At 46.8% G+C, this 18278-nt stretch overlaps 1 protein-coding gene across 1 annotated transcript; it reads right to left on the reverse strand.

Moving 5' to 3' along the window:
- Positions 1 to 17: 17 nt before the first annotated feature.
- On the reverse strand, positions 18 to 17924 carry vwf (von Willebrand factor). The gene is made up of 53 exons (XM_040162478.2): positions 17784 to 17924; positions 17659 to 17710; positions 17400 to 17543; positions 17095 to 17197; positions 16777 to 16985; positions 16417 to 16538; positions 15467 to 15686; positions 15246 to 15368; positions 15050 to 15161; positions 14915 to 14961; positions 14693 to 14829; positions 14464 to 14602; positions 13593 to 13693; positions 13287 to 13482; positions 12955 to 13170; positions 12430 to 12676; positions 12238 to 12332; positions 11856 to 12007; positions 11655 to 11758; positions 11437 to 11575; positions 11192 to 11326; positions 10519 to 10665; positions 10269 to 10409; positions 9986 to 10084; positions 9746 to 9902; positions 9433 to 9600; positions 9175 to 9310; positions 8775 to 9078; positions 7536 to 8670; positions 7354 to 7458; positions 6935 to 7078; positions 6713 to 6856; positions 6418 to 6582; positions 6221 to 6267; positions 5949 to 6126; positions 5528 to 5769; positions 5234 to 5423; positions 4759 to 5100; positions 4437 to 4675; positions 3942 to 4044; positions 3763 to 3834; positions 3298 to 3402; positions 2977 to 3182; positions 2734 to 2883; positions 2529 to 2645; positions 2180 to 2360; positions 1899 to 1939; positions 1697 to 1813; positions 1338 to 1436; positions 879 to 1007; positions 743 to 782; positions 524 to 621; positions 18 to 335 (listed from the first exon to the last, which is right to left on the reverse strand). The coding sequence occupies exons 1-53, from the start codon at positions 17787 to 17789 to the stop codon at positions 150 to 152; spliced, it is 8526 nt and encodes a 2841-aa protein (XP_040018412.2). The 5' UTR covers positions 17790 to 17924; the 3' UTR covers positions 18 to 149.
- Between the last annotated feature and the right edge of the window lie 354 nt (positions 17925 to 18278).

The following is an 18278-nucleotide window of genomic DNA, read 5'->3' on the forward strand; positions in this document are numbered from 1 at the left end:
GAAAGCCAGACACAAAGTTAGTCGTCACAACTGTCAGTCATCTGTTTATTGTTATTTATGTATTTGTTTCATAAATGGGTAAGTTTTACTTGGATACACATACAGCGTATGAATTTATAATCTCTCTCTCTCTCTCTCTCCGGCTTTCTCTAAGTGCAGTCCTTGGACATGCAGTCGCATGCCGTGACAGACAGAACAGTCTGCTGGCCTCGAGTGCCGTTGGCACACAGGACGGGAACGCTGAGAGGCTCCGTCTGCACGGCAGCACAGCACACGCACTCCTGCTCCACAGCACCCGTCTCCAGGGAGAACATGGACTTACTGCGACATTTGCCCTGATGGACAGGTGGACAGATGGTTGGATAGACAGCAGAGGGTGGGAGACACAGAGGGTGGGATGGAGAGGGACAGTGTTATAGTTTGATTTTGTTGAACTTAATCCTTGCGGATGGGGGGGCGGGGGGGATTAATCCTTCACGGTTTTGGTGTGTGTGTGTGTGTGTGTGTGTGTGTAGTCTGTTACCTCACAATAGTGCAGTTCTATCTGGTGCTCTGATTGGCAATCATCCACTTTGATGTAGTTAAGTGTTCCTACTGTCCTCCGACACTCTGGCTCGGCACCTGCACACACACACACACACACACACACACACACACACACACACACACACACACGCACTGCTTACTGAAGTCTCAATATCCGGCTGTTTCCCAGTATTGCAAAGGCACCGGATGTACTTACACATCTCACAGCAAGTTGTTCCGATCCGGCTAATTTTCCCCTGGAAACCAACAGGAGAGGCAAAATGTAATAACATACATCTACATATGCAGGAGTGGGAATAATGGCAGATGGAGATTTTTTTAAGCAGTTGTACCCCTTGGTCCAGGCAAGTTTGACGGTCAAAAGGAGGGCAGGAGGTCACTCTCGTTTGAAGGACAAGATCCCCTTTACCGTTTACACCACACGTGTACAAGCTGCAACCCTCTTCGCTGGTGGTGTTCACCTGGAGAGAGAGAGAGAGGCCCACGCGTAGATCAGCGTTCGTGCGTGCTGCTTGCATCTTTTTGAAATGTACTGAGGTAAATAAATGAAATCAAAACAATATATGGCTGATGTACACAAACTTTATTGATCCGTGGAACAAGCATAGTACGATGTGGAACAGAACATGGTAGCAGTTGTTTGAAATACTATAGCACGGTACAATATGGTGCAATCCCCAAATCTGTAGTCTGTAGAAAAATGTATAAATATCAAAAATGTCAATGTCTGCGCTCTGAATGTGGCAGCTGGTTCATGAGCAAGGCGGTTGTGTTTTCGCCTAAGAACCTACCTGCACTGTGATCATTTTCCCGTCTGGCCTTTGCATGAAGCAGGTCGTGGGAACACATCGGCCACAGCAAGCATCATCCTCCTTCTGCAGAGTGTATCCCTGAAAACGTATTGAACGTTCTGAACATTCATGTAGTTACAAAGACAAATGTCCCCCAGCATTTCATTCAAATAAATGTATCATGGTTGACCTCTGTAGGTGGAGTAAATCATGGAAAGAGATACGGCCACAATTTAATGATGAGTCGAGAGGCAATGTGGACAGTTGTTTAAAAAGTCTGTGGCTGATGAACATGACAAACATTTATATTTGTTGGTTGGTCATGATGATGATAGGATGATGAGAGGGAAGATGTTTACCATAGGGCACGTGGGACATTTGATTCTCCTACAGGACAGAGTGTATTTCTTCACGGCACCCTTTTCAACGATACACTCGCAGTGCGTGCACAAATCCACCATCAGCCTGTCGCCTGCCTGCACAAACACACGTGGAGCATAGAAGGAACCGTTCAAAATGTTCTCCTACAAAAGAAAAGGTTTCTTTATCTGCACGACTTACTCCTATCACAGTGTGGTTGAGGACACAGACATCCATGGGTGCTGCGGAGAGAAAAGAAAGCATCAATAATTAAAATGCTATTTGTTGAACAGAGCATTAGACCCCAGGCATTGTGAGGTGAGGTCAGGATAAGTGGCTCTGAGGTGCTACTTATGGGAGAGCGTCATCTGCTGGACGGACGCTGTGACTGCACCTCAGTAGATAGTGAGTTCATGATACAGCGCATGCCGGTTGAAGAACACTCTTCTAACTCGCAACGCCACTGGAGAGTCTGTGTTTACCGCAGTGGCAGCTGGGGCAGCAATCCTGGGTGTTGCAGCGTAACTCTGTTCCCAACGGGCAGGAAGGCGTTTCCATAACAGAGCAGCTGACGTTTGTTGCAGAGATGAACAGTTCGTCTTTCACTTTCATACACTGATGTAAAACACATTTGTCTCGAGGAGACGGCCACATCTCTCCCACCTATTAAAAGAAACAGAGATTAGATTCAAATCGAATAAGAGAGAGGTGAAAGTGTTCTACTAAAAAAAAATAAACACCGCAAAAAATGTATTACGCAGAGAGGATTGTTGTTGTTATTTAAACATCACATGAAGCTGTATAGATTTCCCATATTATTCAGGCACGTACGCGTCTGAGGGTTTGCCCAAACAGCGTGTCCCCTCGCATCTCTTCCTTTGACTCCACACAGCTGGTCGTTATGCACTTCCCACAGCACTCTCCTTTTAATGGAGTGTATGTCGAGCCCTGAAATATGGAATAAATATATATACGGATTAACGGTTATAGGAGCTTAATGCAAATGGGCTGTGTTTGGGGTGTGCGCGTGTCTCACCTGAGGGCAGTTACGATCACACACGGGTAGCGTGCACTGAGCAATGTGCAGTGACGTATCTTTGTCCTGCAACTGGGTGCATCTGCACTTCTGACACACCTCCTCCCATTCACTCCCCACTGGGTGAGCCACGCCACCAACCACACACACCTGGACAGACGCACAAATGACGAAACAGGACATCAGGAAAAACACATAAATGAAAACAGAGGCATTTAAGCCAAAACACAACTCGCCACACACCTTGTCTGGCAGGCAGGTGGTGTCTGTGCAGCCGCAGTCGTTGGTAGAGGAGGATGCGATGAACCCCACAGGGCAGGTGTGGGTAGAGTTCTGGCAGTTGCATACACATTCAAACACGTCGCAGCACTTTGTTTTTTTCACCGACAGTTGACGATGTGCGGCACAAGCGGCGGGAGGTTCAAGAGCACACTCTCCTTTTTTGCAGACTGCGAGCGAGGAGGGGGGTGGAGATGAAGAGAAACACATGGAAGATCACATAGATGCGTGCTCTGTTTCAGGTCTGTGTGCTCGAACATCACAGAGAATCCGTTAATGGCATACCGCACTCGTGTATAGGTTGACATTCCCCAGGGTTTTTCAGAACCGCAGCTTGCCCGTCTTCACAGCGGGGTACTTCAGGCAGGTCACAAGTCACCAGATCACACGCTGGAAAGTCACAGGGAGACAGTCTGTTGCATTTATGCATGATACATATTTGACATACAGCTGCAGCCTGCAGTATAGAGCAATTACGATTTCAATGAATAATTGAAGATTTCTAGTTTGAATTAGCTGATGGTGGAATTATCATTATTTTCTGCTGTCAATATATGACATAGTTTATTTTGTTGCATTGTTGATGTGTAAGCAATATATTCTGGTGTTCAGCACCAATATATCTTCTGGGTGCGACCTTGTTTCCAGTTATATCCTATTGAACACAGAAAAGTCTGTTCTTCCTGCTCTCACTTGATTAGTCTTCTCTAATACTGAATAATAATAAAAACAAATGTTTTTTTTACATACCGCACTCGTACTCTGGGCAGCACTGAGAACCCCTCTTCTCTCTCAGGATCTCACAGGGTCCACATACTGGAGCTGCACACACATAAATCGGATTAATTATTATTAAAATGGCATATCCAAACAGACAACGCTTATATATGTATTTTATATTGTGCGAGCATAAGTAGCAGTAATCTTGCCTCTGACATCATTGCAGGGCCGGGCAGTGCAGTTGATGTTTTGTTGGTCCAAACACATGCAAATCAAACATGGGTTCTCATCCGGTACCCAACTCTGCATGTACTGTACGAAAACATCAAGCCGTGTTCAAAATTATTATTGGCTTAAAAAAAAGAAACACTAGAGGGCGCTCACAGCCCACTTTACATTACATTACAGCTGACGCTTTTATCCAATGCAAGTTAAATTTCATTTTCAACCAATGGCTTTTAATACATTTTTGCCAAGGAAGCAATTAGGGGTTAGGTGTCTTGCTCAGGGACACTTCGGCATGGGACATGGAGCAGCTGGGGCTTGAACCACCAACCTTACAGTTCCCAGCGCACCCTCTCTACCCCTGAACCACATCGACCCACTGTACTGGTGAACAACTTGATGGTGGCCCGATCCAGTCCTATCGGAATGTGTTTCTGTAAATGAGAAGTTAGTCATATTGGAGCCTTCACGCGTCTCACCTGATACACGTGTCCATGTTGGTCGACACACTGGCTGCATGCTTCGGCCGATACACACTGTCCGTGATGCAAAACTGTGCCTCTAGCACAGAAACAGCCCTCAGTAGGTGTGTCCATACAGGCTGACTCGTTGCCGCTGGCAACCAACCAGTCGCCTGGCAACGTCTGTATGCTACCACAGTCCTCCACACACCCTGTCCGACATGCATCATACACCATGGAGCCCGGGCATCGTAACGCTGCAACACAGAGATCAGGCTAAACCTCAGCTTCCCCCTCATTGTTCATCGGATTGAAAAATACAATTCAAAAACGAACTCACGGCAAAGGTCAGTGCTCCTCCAGTCCACACACACACCTCTCTGTCTGCAGAGGCGTGCGTAGGCAGAAACCAGCTCGCACACATCTGACTCCTCACATGCCTGCTCCTCACACTTAGCGAGGAACACCTGCACAGGAATGTGATCATGGCACGGCTCAAATACCTGCGAACGTAGGGCCTTACATCCCATCGCCGCTCCAAGCACACACACGGCCCTGCGCTTTGGGAGACACACACCATCGTCTACAGCAACAGTCCAATCTGAGACAAAGCCCGGCTGGTCGGAGGTTGAGCTTCCGTTACGTAACAACAAGACGCTGCCCTTCTCCTCCCCACAGGCCCCTGGAAAACGATACAAAGAGAGAGAGAGAACTGTGGTTTGAGGAAGGATTTAAAGTTGGGCAGCAAGAAAATAAATGCATAAAATCAGGGCTGACTCTTTTTACACTTGAATAAATTTGTTAGTTTTTGTTACCGCAGAGTCCAGCGGTGTCCCCTGCGGTGGAGGAGCTGTGCTGTGTGATGGTAAACTCGTTGCTGCGGGGAGTGAAAGTCAGGACGTAGCCGTGGTCGGACTTGAGCTGCAGCATCACTCCTCCGTATCGCACCAGCTCGAGGCCAGCAAACCGCCATGGCAGACTGAGTTCCTCCCTGTCAATCACTGCCTGCTCAAACAATTACACGGCCAGCAAAAAAACATTTCTTACACTCACGTGTAATCGTCAATTTCAGCACGAAGGCACGCTGGCCAGCAAACCACACAGCTCACCGTCATGTCATCCTTCAGCAGCAGTTTATGTGGCCCGTGGATCACCTCCATGGCTTTCATGCAGACCTGGTTGTAATTCGCCGAGTTCTGACACGGCCCACTATGGAGTTTCACCTCCGACCCTTCACCGATGCCTCCGCTGACAGTGAGAAGTGTATAGGAGCACACACCCTCCCCATCCAGCCTAAGTGCCATGCCATCAAACCTCACCACGTGATTGGTGGAGCTGCCCATACACATGCCTGCAACACATGAGGCACGAGTGAGAGAGTGATTGTACAGGAGCAACGCAATCTGTTCACAGTCAGTATAAATAGTATGGAAGCCTCCAGCCCACGTGGGAAATTGTTTGCACTTAATATAGACAGTAAATGTGGTGCTATGAACTTCAGAAGCTATTTGATCCTTCAGATGTACATACAAGGGCATTCCCAGTGGCAGTCACAGGTCTCCTGGACTCTGACAGGTGGCATGTTGTTCTTGCAGGCCGGCGGCTCCAGTTTGTCACAGCTGACTTTGTGGCTTTGTACTGTCACTGCCCCACTGGGGTGACACAGGACAGTGTGGCAGCCGTCCTCCAGCAGCCATGACTCACCAGGCTGAAACAATAAACAGACAATTCATTTCAAGTAATGCTGTAAAAGGTTGCTGCACAGCTCTAATTTGTATTGAACCTCTGTAGACGTTACTCACCGTTCTCTCATTTCCATTATCATCAACACACTGTCCTGGTGGACCAGCTGTGAACAAAAGTAAATACTAAATACTTTAAATAAATACTTCAATGTATAAATACATATATACATTATAGTAATGTATTAAAACAATACAAAATAATTCAATCATTATTTTCAGAAAAAAAAGTAACCCTTATGTAAGCGTGCAAGTACCTCTGCAGATTTTCTCTGTGTAACTGTTGTCCAGAGTCTCCAACATCAGTAATTGATCCATGCTGTTCAAGTGCAGAGTGTTGTCTTGGTTTCCATGGTGACCGAGTATGGCAATCTCACTCCTGTCATAGTCCGACCCCACCCCGATGGGGAACACTGATACGCCTGAGTGAAGAGCATGTTATCAGTGCAACCACACCAGCTATATGAAAAAGTATGTGTGATGATGGAAACAAACCACTGAATTTTGATCTGAGGAGTCACACGGTCATTTTATCAGTGGTGACTTAATCACCTGCTGCCAGTGCCTGGTTTGCGGCTCCTTTCACATCATCAGCGGATGTGTCGGTCACTAGCATCACCACAGCCTTGGCCACGCCGACTCTCCCACCGCTTACCGGCGAGATGGCCGTCTGCAGAGCGAATCGCAGGGCGGAACCTGCACAAAGACAAGAGCAGTGAGCTTGTGCGTGTCCGCTCTAATGTGTGTGCACATGCCAGTCAATGTATCCATTACCCAGCGCAGGGGCAGCTGAGGTTCTGCTTGGGATCCTCCCCACCAGGTTCAGGAGTTGCGATTTGCTCTGTTCACCCTTCCAGGTGAGCTCTGCTGTGTTGGTGTCTCCATACTGAACCACACTCACCTTAGTGCCATTCAACCCTGCACCCGTAAACAAATTACAATTAATGATGCATGCAGGGAAGGAAGTAGGATGTAGGATCTGGTTACCAGAAAATTTCACAGTGTGAGTCCGTCCTGTTTTATTTTGTAGTTCCCTGCCTCTTCTGTGTCTCTGAATTAACTTCACTTCCTGCCCTGGTGTTTTCTCCTGTGGGTGATTGTCTGCTGTGTCCTTTTCCTCCTGAATTGCTTCCAAACCACTTTGGCTGATTATTATATATATTAAAAAGATCCCAGATGTCCCTCACACTTACCTATGTCCGCCTTATTTATGAAACCTTTCACAAACGTCTTCATGTCCTCAAACTGCCGTCCTGCCTTCAACAGGAACAACACATCCAGAGGCTTCTGACACGGCACTGTGCAAAGACATATTCACAATTAGCACATGCTAATTGGACTTATCAAACGAGTGCGTCGTCTCATCTGTGTGTACCCGAGGGAGGCAGGCTGGAGGGAGTTTGGACGACCACGGGTGACAGCGTAGGAAAGCGGGGCCTGATGGTGGAGCGTGTGATGTTCACTACTCGGTGTACGAGGGTCGATAGGCTGCTGTACTCGTCAACCATCAGTGGCCATGGAGGTGAGCTTAACCTCAAGTCAGTCTCATGTATTTTTGGTCCAACACCAATGGGGTATACTTGAGTGTGCGTGCTGGTAAATGGCGGGCGTGTCACGGTGTCAGTAGGTGGATTTTCTGTCACAAGGAAGACAAGCTGAGGAGGGGTTGGGCCGCGTGAAGGCTGGACCGTAGCCGTTTCTTGAAAAGTTGTAACAGCGGTCGTGACAGCTGCTCCCGTGTTGGTCCGACTTCCGCCCCTCCAACGTATCTCGCTCAGGCGCTGTTGCAGCAGCACGGACGTCTGCTGCCTCAACTCCCATCGGCGGATCTCCACGGTGACAGTTTCTGAGTACTGGATCACAGTGATTCGAATGGACTTCTCCTCCGTCAGCTGCGAGACAACTTCCCGCAGGAAGAGAAGCGACTGGTTGAAGTTCGACTCCCCAACCGCATCGGAGCCTTCCAGGATGATTGTCACATCGGTGGTAGGAAAGATGGAGGACGGCGATGTGCTGATGGGAGACGGGCCGGAGGGGGAGGTGGACGCAGGAGTGTTGGGAAGGTGTCGGGTCGGACTAGGCTCCAGACGGGGAGCCCGGGTTGTGGTGGTTGTTTGAGGTTTTTCCCCCTCAGGCTCCATCCCCAAGGTGCAGAGGTAATCTGTCAGCTCCAACAGACGTTCAGGCAGCTCACTTGTGCTGCTGAGCACATAGGCCCTGTTTTCTGGGTTGAACTTGGTGATGTCATTAATCTGCTTCATGTCTACGCCGGGGCCGAGCGCTACTGTCAGGGTGGTGATGGCTTTCCTCCGGAGCAAATTGACCATGGCGCGGACGGGGCGAGGGTTGGCCCTAGCAGTCAAGATGATGGCAATGCGACCAGCATGGTCACGCTTGTTCTTGTCATAGATGTTGATAACAAGGTACTTGACAGCTTCATCCAAGAAGGCCGCATCGCCTCCTGTGTAACGCAGCTCATTTACAGTCTTCCTAAACAGCCTCTTCTGAACCTACAGGCATGTAGAACGAGGAGAAAAACAATCAAGAATCAACCAGGTGAAGCACAACTACGTTGACTTGATTGGTCTCTTTGCAACGACCTATGTTAATTTACCTGCAGATGATATGTTTTCACTCCAGAGTGGTAAAGCAGGACCGTGGCTCGAGTGTGAGCTGCGCCCATGCGGAACCGTTCAACCACTCCCAGTATGAACTCTTTGGCTGCTTGAAATTCATCTTCACTCAGAGCTTCTGAACCATCGAGTAGGAATGCCAGATCCATAGCGCGGTCACACATGCCCTCGGGCATCAAGGTGGTGAAGGGCAGGGTTGTGTAGATGACAGGTGTTGGTGTGGGAGTGGTGAACATGGCAGAGGAGGCACACGCCTCACAGCTCAGTGTGTTGTTTTCACAGTGACTTGTGAAAAAAATAAAAAATGAAGGATCTTATGATGTGCAAAGCGTTAATGACCAATCAACAGATGTGTTACTGAGTGTTCTGATGCAGTATTACCATATCTTGCAGTGCTCCGGATTATCGTTGTTCACGATGACCTTGTTGCCGTGGGAAATTCTCTGACCCTCATGGATACACACCTGACATTGAGAAGGATCCACACAACGCATGGCCACCTCATCCAGTAGCTGGCCTAAGACAAAGATAGAAAGACTGAAGTCCCACATTGTCTGTATATTGCCCATACTTACATACAAGTACAACATGCATTTGAATTTTGCATGCTCATATACTTCCAGAGAGTCATTTTGGCACCTGGGGGGCAGTAGGCATGGCAACCTTCTACACATGCCAGGGAACATTGGAGGGGATCTGGGTGCTGGCAGGTGACGGGACAGGCCGGGCCACAAGCATTATACCTCCACTGGCATAACTGCTCCCCTGCACTCAGGCTCCTTGGGTTCAGTTCCTCACAGCTTATGGCTAAAGAAGCAAAAGGTGAATAATATATATTTTATTACAAAAGATGTCATTCAGACAAACGATTACGTTGTCAGCAAGTCAACAGCTAGTTGTAGAATGATATTCTTAATGTGCACTGGAAACGGGAGAAATTCTTCACACTCACGGCAAAGTTCGTTGGATCTCCAGCTGATGGACACACCCTGCTCTGAACAGGCCTGTGCGTAGGCCGCAATGACATCACAGAAACACGCACAGTCGCCCACCGATGGACAAGAGCATGCAGCCTCCACACACATATCTACATATGGCTCGGCATCCACCTGGGGACACACCCGAAAATGTGAAGAGAAGACCAATGGACGGGGCGTAGAGTGACGTCGGGTGTGTCTGTAATTGAACTCACCACGCGGTTGCATTCTCTAAAGAGTGGACCATTGATCACGCGACACGACTGCTCAACTGTTACCAGCTTGACAATGTTGTTGCTGCAGGGAGCAGGTGTCTACAGTACACACACACCAAACGCACATCAAACAAGGGAAGTACAAGTATCAGCATCTTATCGCCTACTAGAAATTCAAGCTAGCACTTTTGAACATCCAAGCATAATTTATGCTAGCTAGAGAGGAAATGTGCTGCTTTGTAATTTGAGCACATGGGCCCTTAGATTTGAGACCAGACTTTACCTGTGTTACATCTGCACAGCTGGGAACAACCTTCCAGGAGTTGCCAAAGTGTGAGGAGTCGACCTCGAGCTGGTTGTTACTGCTCACCAAGTCGTTGTTGACGTTCCCATCAAAGTTACCACACAGGCCGCACACCCTCCCCTACACACAATACAATGTATGCAACACAATGAATATATTTTACATAAACGATATTGTAATAAAAAATAAGGTCCAACCAGGCGAAAAGGGTGTTATAATGAATAAGTACCCTGTATGTGGCTGAGATGTGAACCAGGAGGCTAGTTCCTTTATCCCAGGTGAGGGAAATGTGCTTTCCCAGCAGCACTGTGTAAAACCGACCAGATTTTACAATCTCCACTTGTGAGTTCTGTAGCACCGGCCTCTTCATCGTCACCTATGAGAGAGAAAGATGCCAGCCATGGATGCATACACTCACAGGTCAAGCCTGAGCAGTTTGGTTGCAAGATTGAGTGGGTAAAACAGAATATGAGATGCTGAATCAGACACATCTCTTCTGACTGTGGGAAAAGGTTTTTGTGTGCTCCGGCATATATTCATCTACAAGAATTTCTTTCCAATAATGATCTTTACTCAGCTCTATCAATTACTTAATAATCATCTCCATATAGTAATGAATTAATCTTTTGAGCACACAGTTCCACTCCTGCAAGAATGCTGTTCAAGATCTGTGCATGTGCAGTACATATTGATACTTTAATTTAAACATACCGTTTAATTTCTTTCAAAATCTTAGTGCTGCATTTCTCTCTGATGATTACGTTTGGTTGTATTATAACAAAACACACTTGAATTGTGCTTTAGGAAGAAAGCCAATATTGTCTGCAATGTAATGAAGTTACAGTATGCTCATTTGTTTTGCATGACACACATTACCAACGACGTGTGTATGTGTGTGTTACCTCTCCATGTTGCATTACAACCAACCCTCCCTGGTAGAAGACTGTGATAGCTTTTGCGCAGCGATGTCCCACGATTCCACAGGCCTCATTCTCCACCAGCACTCTGAATGAACTCTCTTCTCCGTTACACATATCCTATTGACAGTTAGAAGAGATTAAATGAAATCAATGCATGTTGCCTGTTTCCGTTAAACACCACAGTGCTGTGATCCACCCTGGAGCTCTTTTATTTCTCTGTCTCTTACCTGGACCAGGACATATTGACAGAGGCCAGGGAACGAGTATTTGAGGCCATCAAAAGTGATGTAATGCCCCTCCCCAACAGTGCGGCACACACCATCGCACGCCTTCTCTGTGCAACGCCACATCCTGTTCTCACACACGCTGTAAACAAGAAAGACTGTTTAGCAAACGCATTGCGGGTGTTTTCCTTCACAATCATGTATGGAAACAGTCATTTTACCAGGTGTTGCAGTCCACAGAGATAGTCTGTCCTGCTGCAAATGGCCTGTTGTTATGGTAACAGGGACACTGTTCCGGTGCGATGCAGTCTCTGTGGTGACGTACCTGAAACCAATCCGCTTGTCAATCTGCGTGTTCTATTGTAGACGTCCGGTGCCTCGTCTGCCAGCGAACACAAACACAAAGATAACAAACCACCTACTGTGCCGGGGGGGCAGAGGCAGCCAGGGATACAGGCGAGGCTGACGCAGGGCAGATCCAGATTCTGGCAGGTTCTGGCACACTCAAGCCCTTTTCCTACACCATCACAGTTTGTACGGACGAGAGGAGGTGGGCACTGTGCTGACCGGCGGTCTGAAGACACACACAAAAGAAAAATATTAATATGTGGCTGCCTTTCATGAAGTTAGTGATCAGTTCCTAGCTGTTGTTGCTGTAGAACTACCTGATCTTTAGGGTGATCAGACCACAGACACACTGACACAGTTGTTCACTGCACATGAGTGCAGTGATGTTTCATGTCAAAGACAAATGGGCAAGTGAAACACATTCAATAAAGCGTCTGTATATTATTCAAATTGTACCTCTGGATGGTGCTGGGTCATCATCGTAGAAGAGGTCAGACAGTAAAGTGTTACTCTCTGGGGAGCTACAGCGCATGGAGCCGTTCTCACAGTGGCTACACAGAAGCAAACAAGGAGCAAAATGAAAGTGAATCTATGAAAGTTAATCTCAATTAGCTTACTGTGTGAATACACACATGCATGCTCACTGACCAGATGCTGCTGTGATCTGCGTAAACATCATTAGGTTGGTAAAGCTGTCCATCGTGCATGCAAGTGCAGAGGTCAGCAGTCACGCACTCCCCGAAGTCGCTCAGGTACTTTCCAGCGGGACAATAACAGCCCTCCTCACACACTCTCTCCTTCAGACAGCCCGGCTCAGCGCCAGACAGAGCGCGGCACGTCCGGTCGCACACACTCCCACAGGCCTCATACGCCTGGCCTCCCGTGCACTCAAGCTCTGACAAAACAAAATCAGGGTTTGCGTCATTTTTTTTGTTTTTAATCTGTTAGAAAAAGTTCCTGGGATTGTTCTGGATCTTTGTTCTTTGATGACAGAAATATTCAAATGTACAGATTCAAAGGGGGTCCTGATCTTCAGTAATAGCTAACCAAGATTATTACTGACTTTGTCATTCACTCCACTGTTTTCTTTGTTCAAATGTAATGAAATGTTTGTATATTTAGCAGTACATGTGCATATGAATGATCAGCGTTAGGTTAATCAAAGACTTTTACCACAGAGCGAGGGAGACCTCCAGCTGAGCATCACTCCTCTGGCAGTGCAGGCGGCTGCGTAGGCAGACAGAGCAGAGCAGAGGCACTCCTCGCCGTCCTCACACGCACACACATCATAACGGCAGAACCGCTGGAACGGACCCGGGTTCACCAGATAGTGGCATGCGCTGAACACCTCTGACATCATCACTGAACAGGCCTCTTCTGCAAAACGCACTGAAAGGGGCAAGGGGGGGGGGGGGGGGGGGGTCGTGTACGTATGTATGTTTATATACAGTGTATGTAAAGACTTGTCAACAAGTCTTGTGCTTTTCTATGTGGTTGAGTAGAACCTCTTTTGGGGTTGATGGCACACGGATCGCTTTCATGTTTGTGGGTCGATTCACAGTCTCCATTGATCCTCCATGATTGTCCAAACGCCTGAGGACCCGCCTCAACCAGACCAGATCCAGACAAGAAGTCGTCACCTTGGTTACCATTAAAGTTACCACAGAGGCCGCAGGTCTGCCCCGCCCATCGGGGTCCCAGCTGGGAACATGGACACATTTCAATAAAGTTGTTTGATTATGTTTTCACAAAAGAAGCATGGTCCACCCCAAAGGTCTTTGTCCATAAGAATCGGAAGAATCGTAGAATACCTTTAAAAGCACTCGGCCTCGCCCATCCCAGTCCAGACGAAAGTCATCTCCGAACTTCACATGCACAGAAGACTGCACGGACCTCTGGATATGCAGGTGACCTGCAAAATTGCACAAGGGATCAAGATGGCGTTGATTTAAACAAATGAAACTAATCAATAGTTCTATCAGTAACTCATTTTTGTGCTGATTTTAATGATCACAATGTTCTCAGGAATATCAAGGGAAATACATTTCATCTTCACTTCACTGTATCTTTGAGTTAATGTCTTGTCCCCTTTGGAATATCATAGGTTGAAGTATAACAATCCAAGTACTTTCTCTTATATGACTCATGCTTTATTATACATCTAATATCATTGTTAGAAAAATGTTAATCTTTAATGTATGTTTAATGTAACTCTACTCTAAAATATTTAAACAGGACATTTATTAAATACTTGTAAGAAGGAGCAGATTTGAGACACATACAACATACAAGTCATCCATCAAGACTACTCAAAGGTTTTCTTCACTGGCTTTGAATTCTAAAGTCTTAGATAACACCTTTTCACCTTTTCCACATCAGAGAGAGATAGAGAGATAGATATAGTGTTGTTATTCATGATTGCAGGAGATGACAGAGAACACTTTGTTTACAACTAGACAATAAAACCTCACCACATAGTTTCCCTGGAAACTGCCCTGATACTGTCTCACAATTCATCTTGTTACCCCAGAACACCACGTGTCTCTGTGTGAGAGTTCACAGGCTCTCTGTCCACTAGGACAAAACATTATTTAGGTTTTCCCAACAATCATACACAGCACATTATGCTTAGAGGGAATATACAATTCAGATCTGATCAACTTTTCTGCCAAAGTGGCATACCATGATGCATTGGGGTCTGGATGTCCATGCTGTTGACAGAGACAACTCCTCCATGCTTTAGCTTCACTGTCATGTCCTCCAGAGAGGACAGGCTGAGCGTCACTGAGCGTGTGCACACAGCATCTTGATCATCTGCACACTGAAACACAGGACCAAAAGCCAATGTTGTACATGTCTAAACTAGACGCAGGAAAGTGACCTAAAAAAAAAGAGAAACCACACGTGTTACCTGTACGTTCTCAATAATGACAGAAAACCCGTTATTTGTGCAGTCCCTTGCCAGCAGATACTGACAGTGACCCGTGAAAGTGAAGAACTTGTTGTCAAAGGTCTTGAAGTGAGACTGGCCGACCACCAAGCACTCGCCTACGAACAGAAAAGATGATCAGCCGGGAACTACCAGTAGAAAGTGTAAATTGCTGCTTTGATTACCACTGTACATCTCTCTCACCAGGGCAGCCTTCATTAGTGCATTCCCAGGAACCGTGGCGGCAAACACTGCAGCAAAGGGACAATTTATTGAGGAGGCATTGCACTTGTGATCTGGCAGTACATCTATGTTTCTGCATGCTCGTAGCTCCCTCACCAGGTGTTGCAGTCCTGAGAGATGGTGGATCCTGGAGGGAAATGCCGGCCCATGTGCACACAGGAGCACTGAGATACCTCCACACAGCGGTTACCGTCCAACACTTTGCCCGCTGAGAAACAAACGTGACCATGTTACAACTACGAGCATCGGAGCCGCGGTGTGAAAGAGGGAAACGGTACGAGCGGGAGGCTACCGGGGCATGTACAGCCATCCACACACTCTTCTTTGCAGACCTCCTGGATGTTGAGACTGTGGCAGGTGGTAGAGCAGGACTTGGTGCATTCACTGTACTGCATCCCGATTGGACACTTGGGAACTGAAGACACACACACACACACACACACACACACACATTTAGATTATGAATGGGACTTCGGGGCTTGCAACTACTTTAACAGTAACAAACAAACTCACAGCACTGACTCTCCTGCAGCCAGCCACGGAGGAGTATCCCGTGTGCGTGACACGTGCGCGCGTACTCCAGCAGGATTGGGCAGTAACAGTCCTCTGCCTCCCCCCGGTCACAGTGGCATGCCTCCTCCTGACACAGAGACAGGAACGCCTCGGAGGAGACCAAGTGGGCACAGTGCAGGAACACACTGGACGTCTGCAACACGCTGCAGCTGGACAAAACCTACACAAACACACAAAGCAACAAAACCCGATGATGTCAGAGGGAAATCTATTATGTCGGACAAAAGAAAATGTTTTTTTATTGTAGGAATTTTGTTCGCAGTTAGCAGTTTTGGGGTTTTTGTATTAATACGTTTTTTTAGATGCGCCAAGTTTTTGGTGCCTGAGAAGATTAGCATACTTGTATTGCATACACTAGCGGTCATTTCCTATCAGCTCATGTAAATTAGAGTAATGCGTTGTAGAAAATATGATATGTAGGAGTAGGTGTTGGCTACCTTCATCATGATGGAAACAGGGACTCCTGTCAGATCTGCTTGCTTACCAGCTGTTCCTTTCTAATGGAACTAGTGTGTAATGTTTGAAATTAAAAAAATGAGCCAACATTTTCTATATTCTACATTCCATTTCTATAATTCCCCCATAATACGAGATGTTTCGCAGTATTGTAACAAGTCAGATCCTCACTAACAAAAAGCAAATAATTGCACACTAGACAGAATATGACACTGTTTGCAGAGAAAGCCAGAGATACTCAGTTATTGAGCAAGATGCAGCTAAAGGTTTTAAGCACAGTAAATAATAATAATACTACACTGGCCAAATCCTTTAACCAGATGCCGTACTGCATGTCTTTTTGAATAAAATATATTTTTTATTAGGTAAGACATTTCAGTTAACACATTGCATGTATTGGTGCACATGTTTGTGTGTGTGAATCGTCCTCTCACCGCTGAACTCTTTCTTGTGCTGTCACAGGACAGGCTAGGATCTGAGACTCGTCGACAGGACTGATCAGCACCCTTCACTTCCCACGAATTTGCAAAGTCATAACTGTTCTCCGTTAGAAATCCTAAAAAGACACACATGAACATGTTTGTCCTTAATCTCATCCTGCCACAGCTGTTCCTCTTGCTTTCCTTTACCTTGTTATCTTTTCCTGCACCGAGCTGATACACTTCCTGTTGCTGAGTGCCGGTGACTCAAATCATTTCCTTGATTCCAGTAATAATGAACTCTCTTTACACATCCCACATATAGGCACGCAGCTACAAACCTTTGACGTTACCCACTTGCTCTGATCATCTTACCCTCTTGAGCGGTGTATTCATCAGCTGACACAGAGTTGAAGTTGCCGCACAGGCCGCAGGTCCGGTTGGCATTGTGTCTGGTCATTGTCACGGCGATATTGGCTGCATTATCAATCGTAACGGCGAAGCCAAACTCCTCGCTCCAGAGCTTGTGGAAGCCGAGGTCTGAGCCCACGAAAACCGCATGAGATGCAAAGGGCACAGGTAGTCTGCGGGGGGGGAAGAAGATAGAAATTAAGCTTCACCATAATCAAATGATTCATCTTCTAGAATATGTCAATGCGACAACAACCGTTTATGATGCACGCGCTACTCAACTTTTTTTCCCCCTGTGAGAGCCGTCCGTCTACAGACAGGTGCAGCTCAAAGGCGTCTCCCAGAAACAGAGTGACTCCAGTTCTTTTGCCATTGACAAAATCACCTGCAGATTTAACACACCTTTATATTATCAGAGTAATGATCATTTTCAGACAAATTTAAAGGGAGGATGAATGTGTGCTTAAGTACACACGTCCCAGTAATAATTAGAACCATAGCAGAGGCTCTGCACAAGCCAACGATCTGCACTGAATGAGTATTAGAGGCCATTAGAGGACAACTGAGTTTGAAACTGTGTGACTCACCCAGTAGTATGAAGGAGCGGTGACTGCAGTCTCCAGCCAGCAGGTAACTGCAGTCTCCAGGAAACTCGTATAAAACCCCATCAAAGGTGTGAATGTGCTGTCGTCCAAACAGGCTGCATCTGCCTGTCAGACCTGCCACGCTAGCTGGACACACACAAAATACAGTAATATGCAGCTGATTGTAGAAGTAGGATAAAGGGGGATATTCCATGAGAAATCTCTGGAAATTAATAGCATTTGGACATCCTGTGACGCTCACCTGCCAGATGTAGAAAAACCAACATCATCCGCAAATATCTTCCCATGTAGACCTGAAACACACAAATATTCTGAGGGATTTGCATAGCCTGTTTCTTTAGTCTACCAAACTCCAGTTAACCCTACCTCCATGGCTCCAGTTAGTCCACACAGTTGCAAAGGAAAAACAAACACATCCAAAATCAGAAAATCCAAATGTGAACTTTTAAACCTCTCCCAGTGAAGGCATACTGCGATGGCCTCAGTCAATCAAACATGGACTGAACTGAGAGGTTGGTTAGAAGCTCAAACACCCTGGAACTGATTTTATAGCAAAGAACGTACCCCCGCCCAACTACCACTGGCTTTCCTTTAAGACCCATCCCCTGTGCCAGGTTATATCAAGCAGGGCAGAAAGTCAGGCGTCCAAATCTCAACGCCTGCCGACTGACACCACCAAACACACTCAGCAGGACAATGCCAGGATATGCCCACTGATCGCCGAGCTGAGTGATTAGTCTACACGTACGTATCTGTATCGGCGCCAACCAAAACAGTTCTTGTGGAAAACACACTTACTGGAGATATTGCACGCAATAACACTGCTGTGGTGGTGCACAAACGCTATCCTGCGACAAAATA

This window comes from Gasterosteus aculeatus, chromosome X (assembly GCF_964276395.1).
Source record: "Gasterosteus aculeatus chromosome X, fGasAcu3.hap1.1, whole genome shotgun sequence".
Classification (NCBI taxonomy): domain Eukaryota; kingdom Metazoa; phylum Chordata; class Actinopteri; order Perciformes; family Gasterosteidae; genus Gasterosteus; species Gasterosteus aculeatus.

Excerpts from the sequence above, each read along its gene's own strand:
- vwf (XM_040162478.2), bottom strand. Across the intron at positions 10,666-11,191 it reads TTGTAATGCAACATGGAGAG|GTGACGATGAAGAGGCCGGT; the intron begins GTAACACACACA and ends TCTCTCTCATAG. Across the intron at positions 9,903-9,985 it reads TTAGAGAATGCAACCGCGTG|GTGGATGCCGAGCCATATGT; the intron begins GTGAGTTCAATT and ends GTGTGTCCCCAG.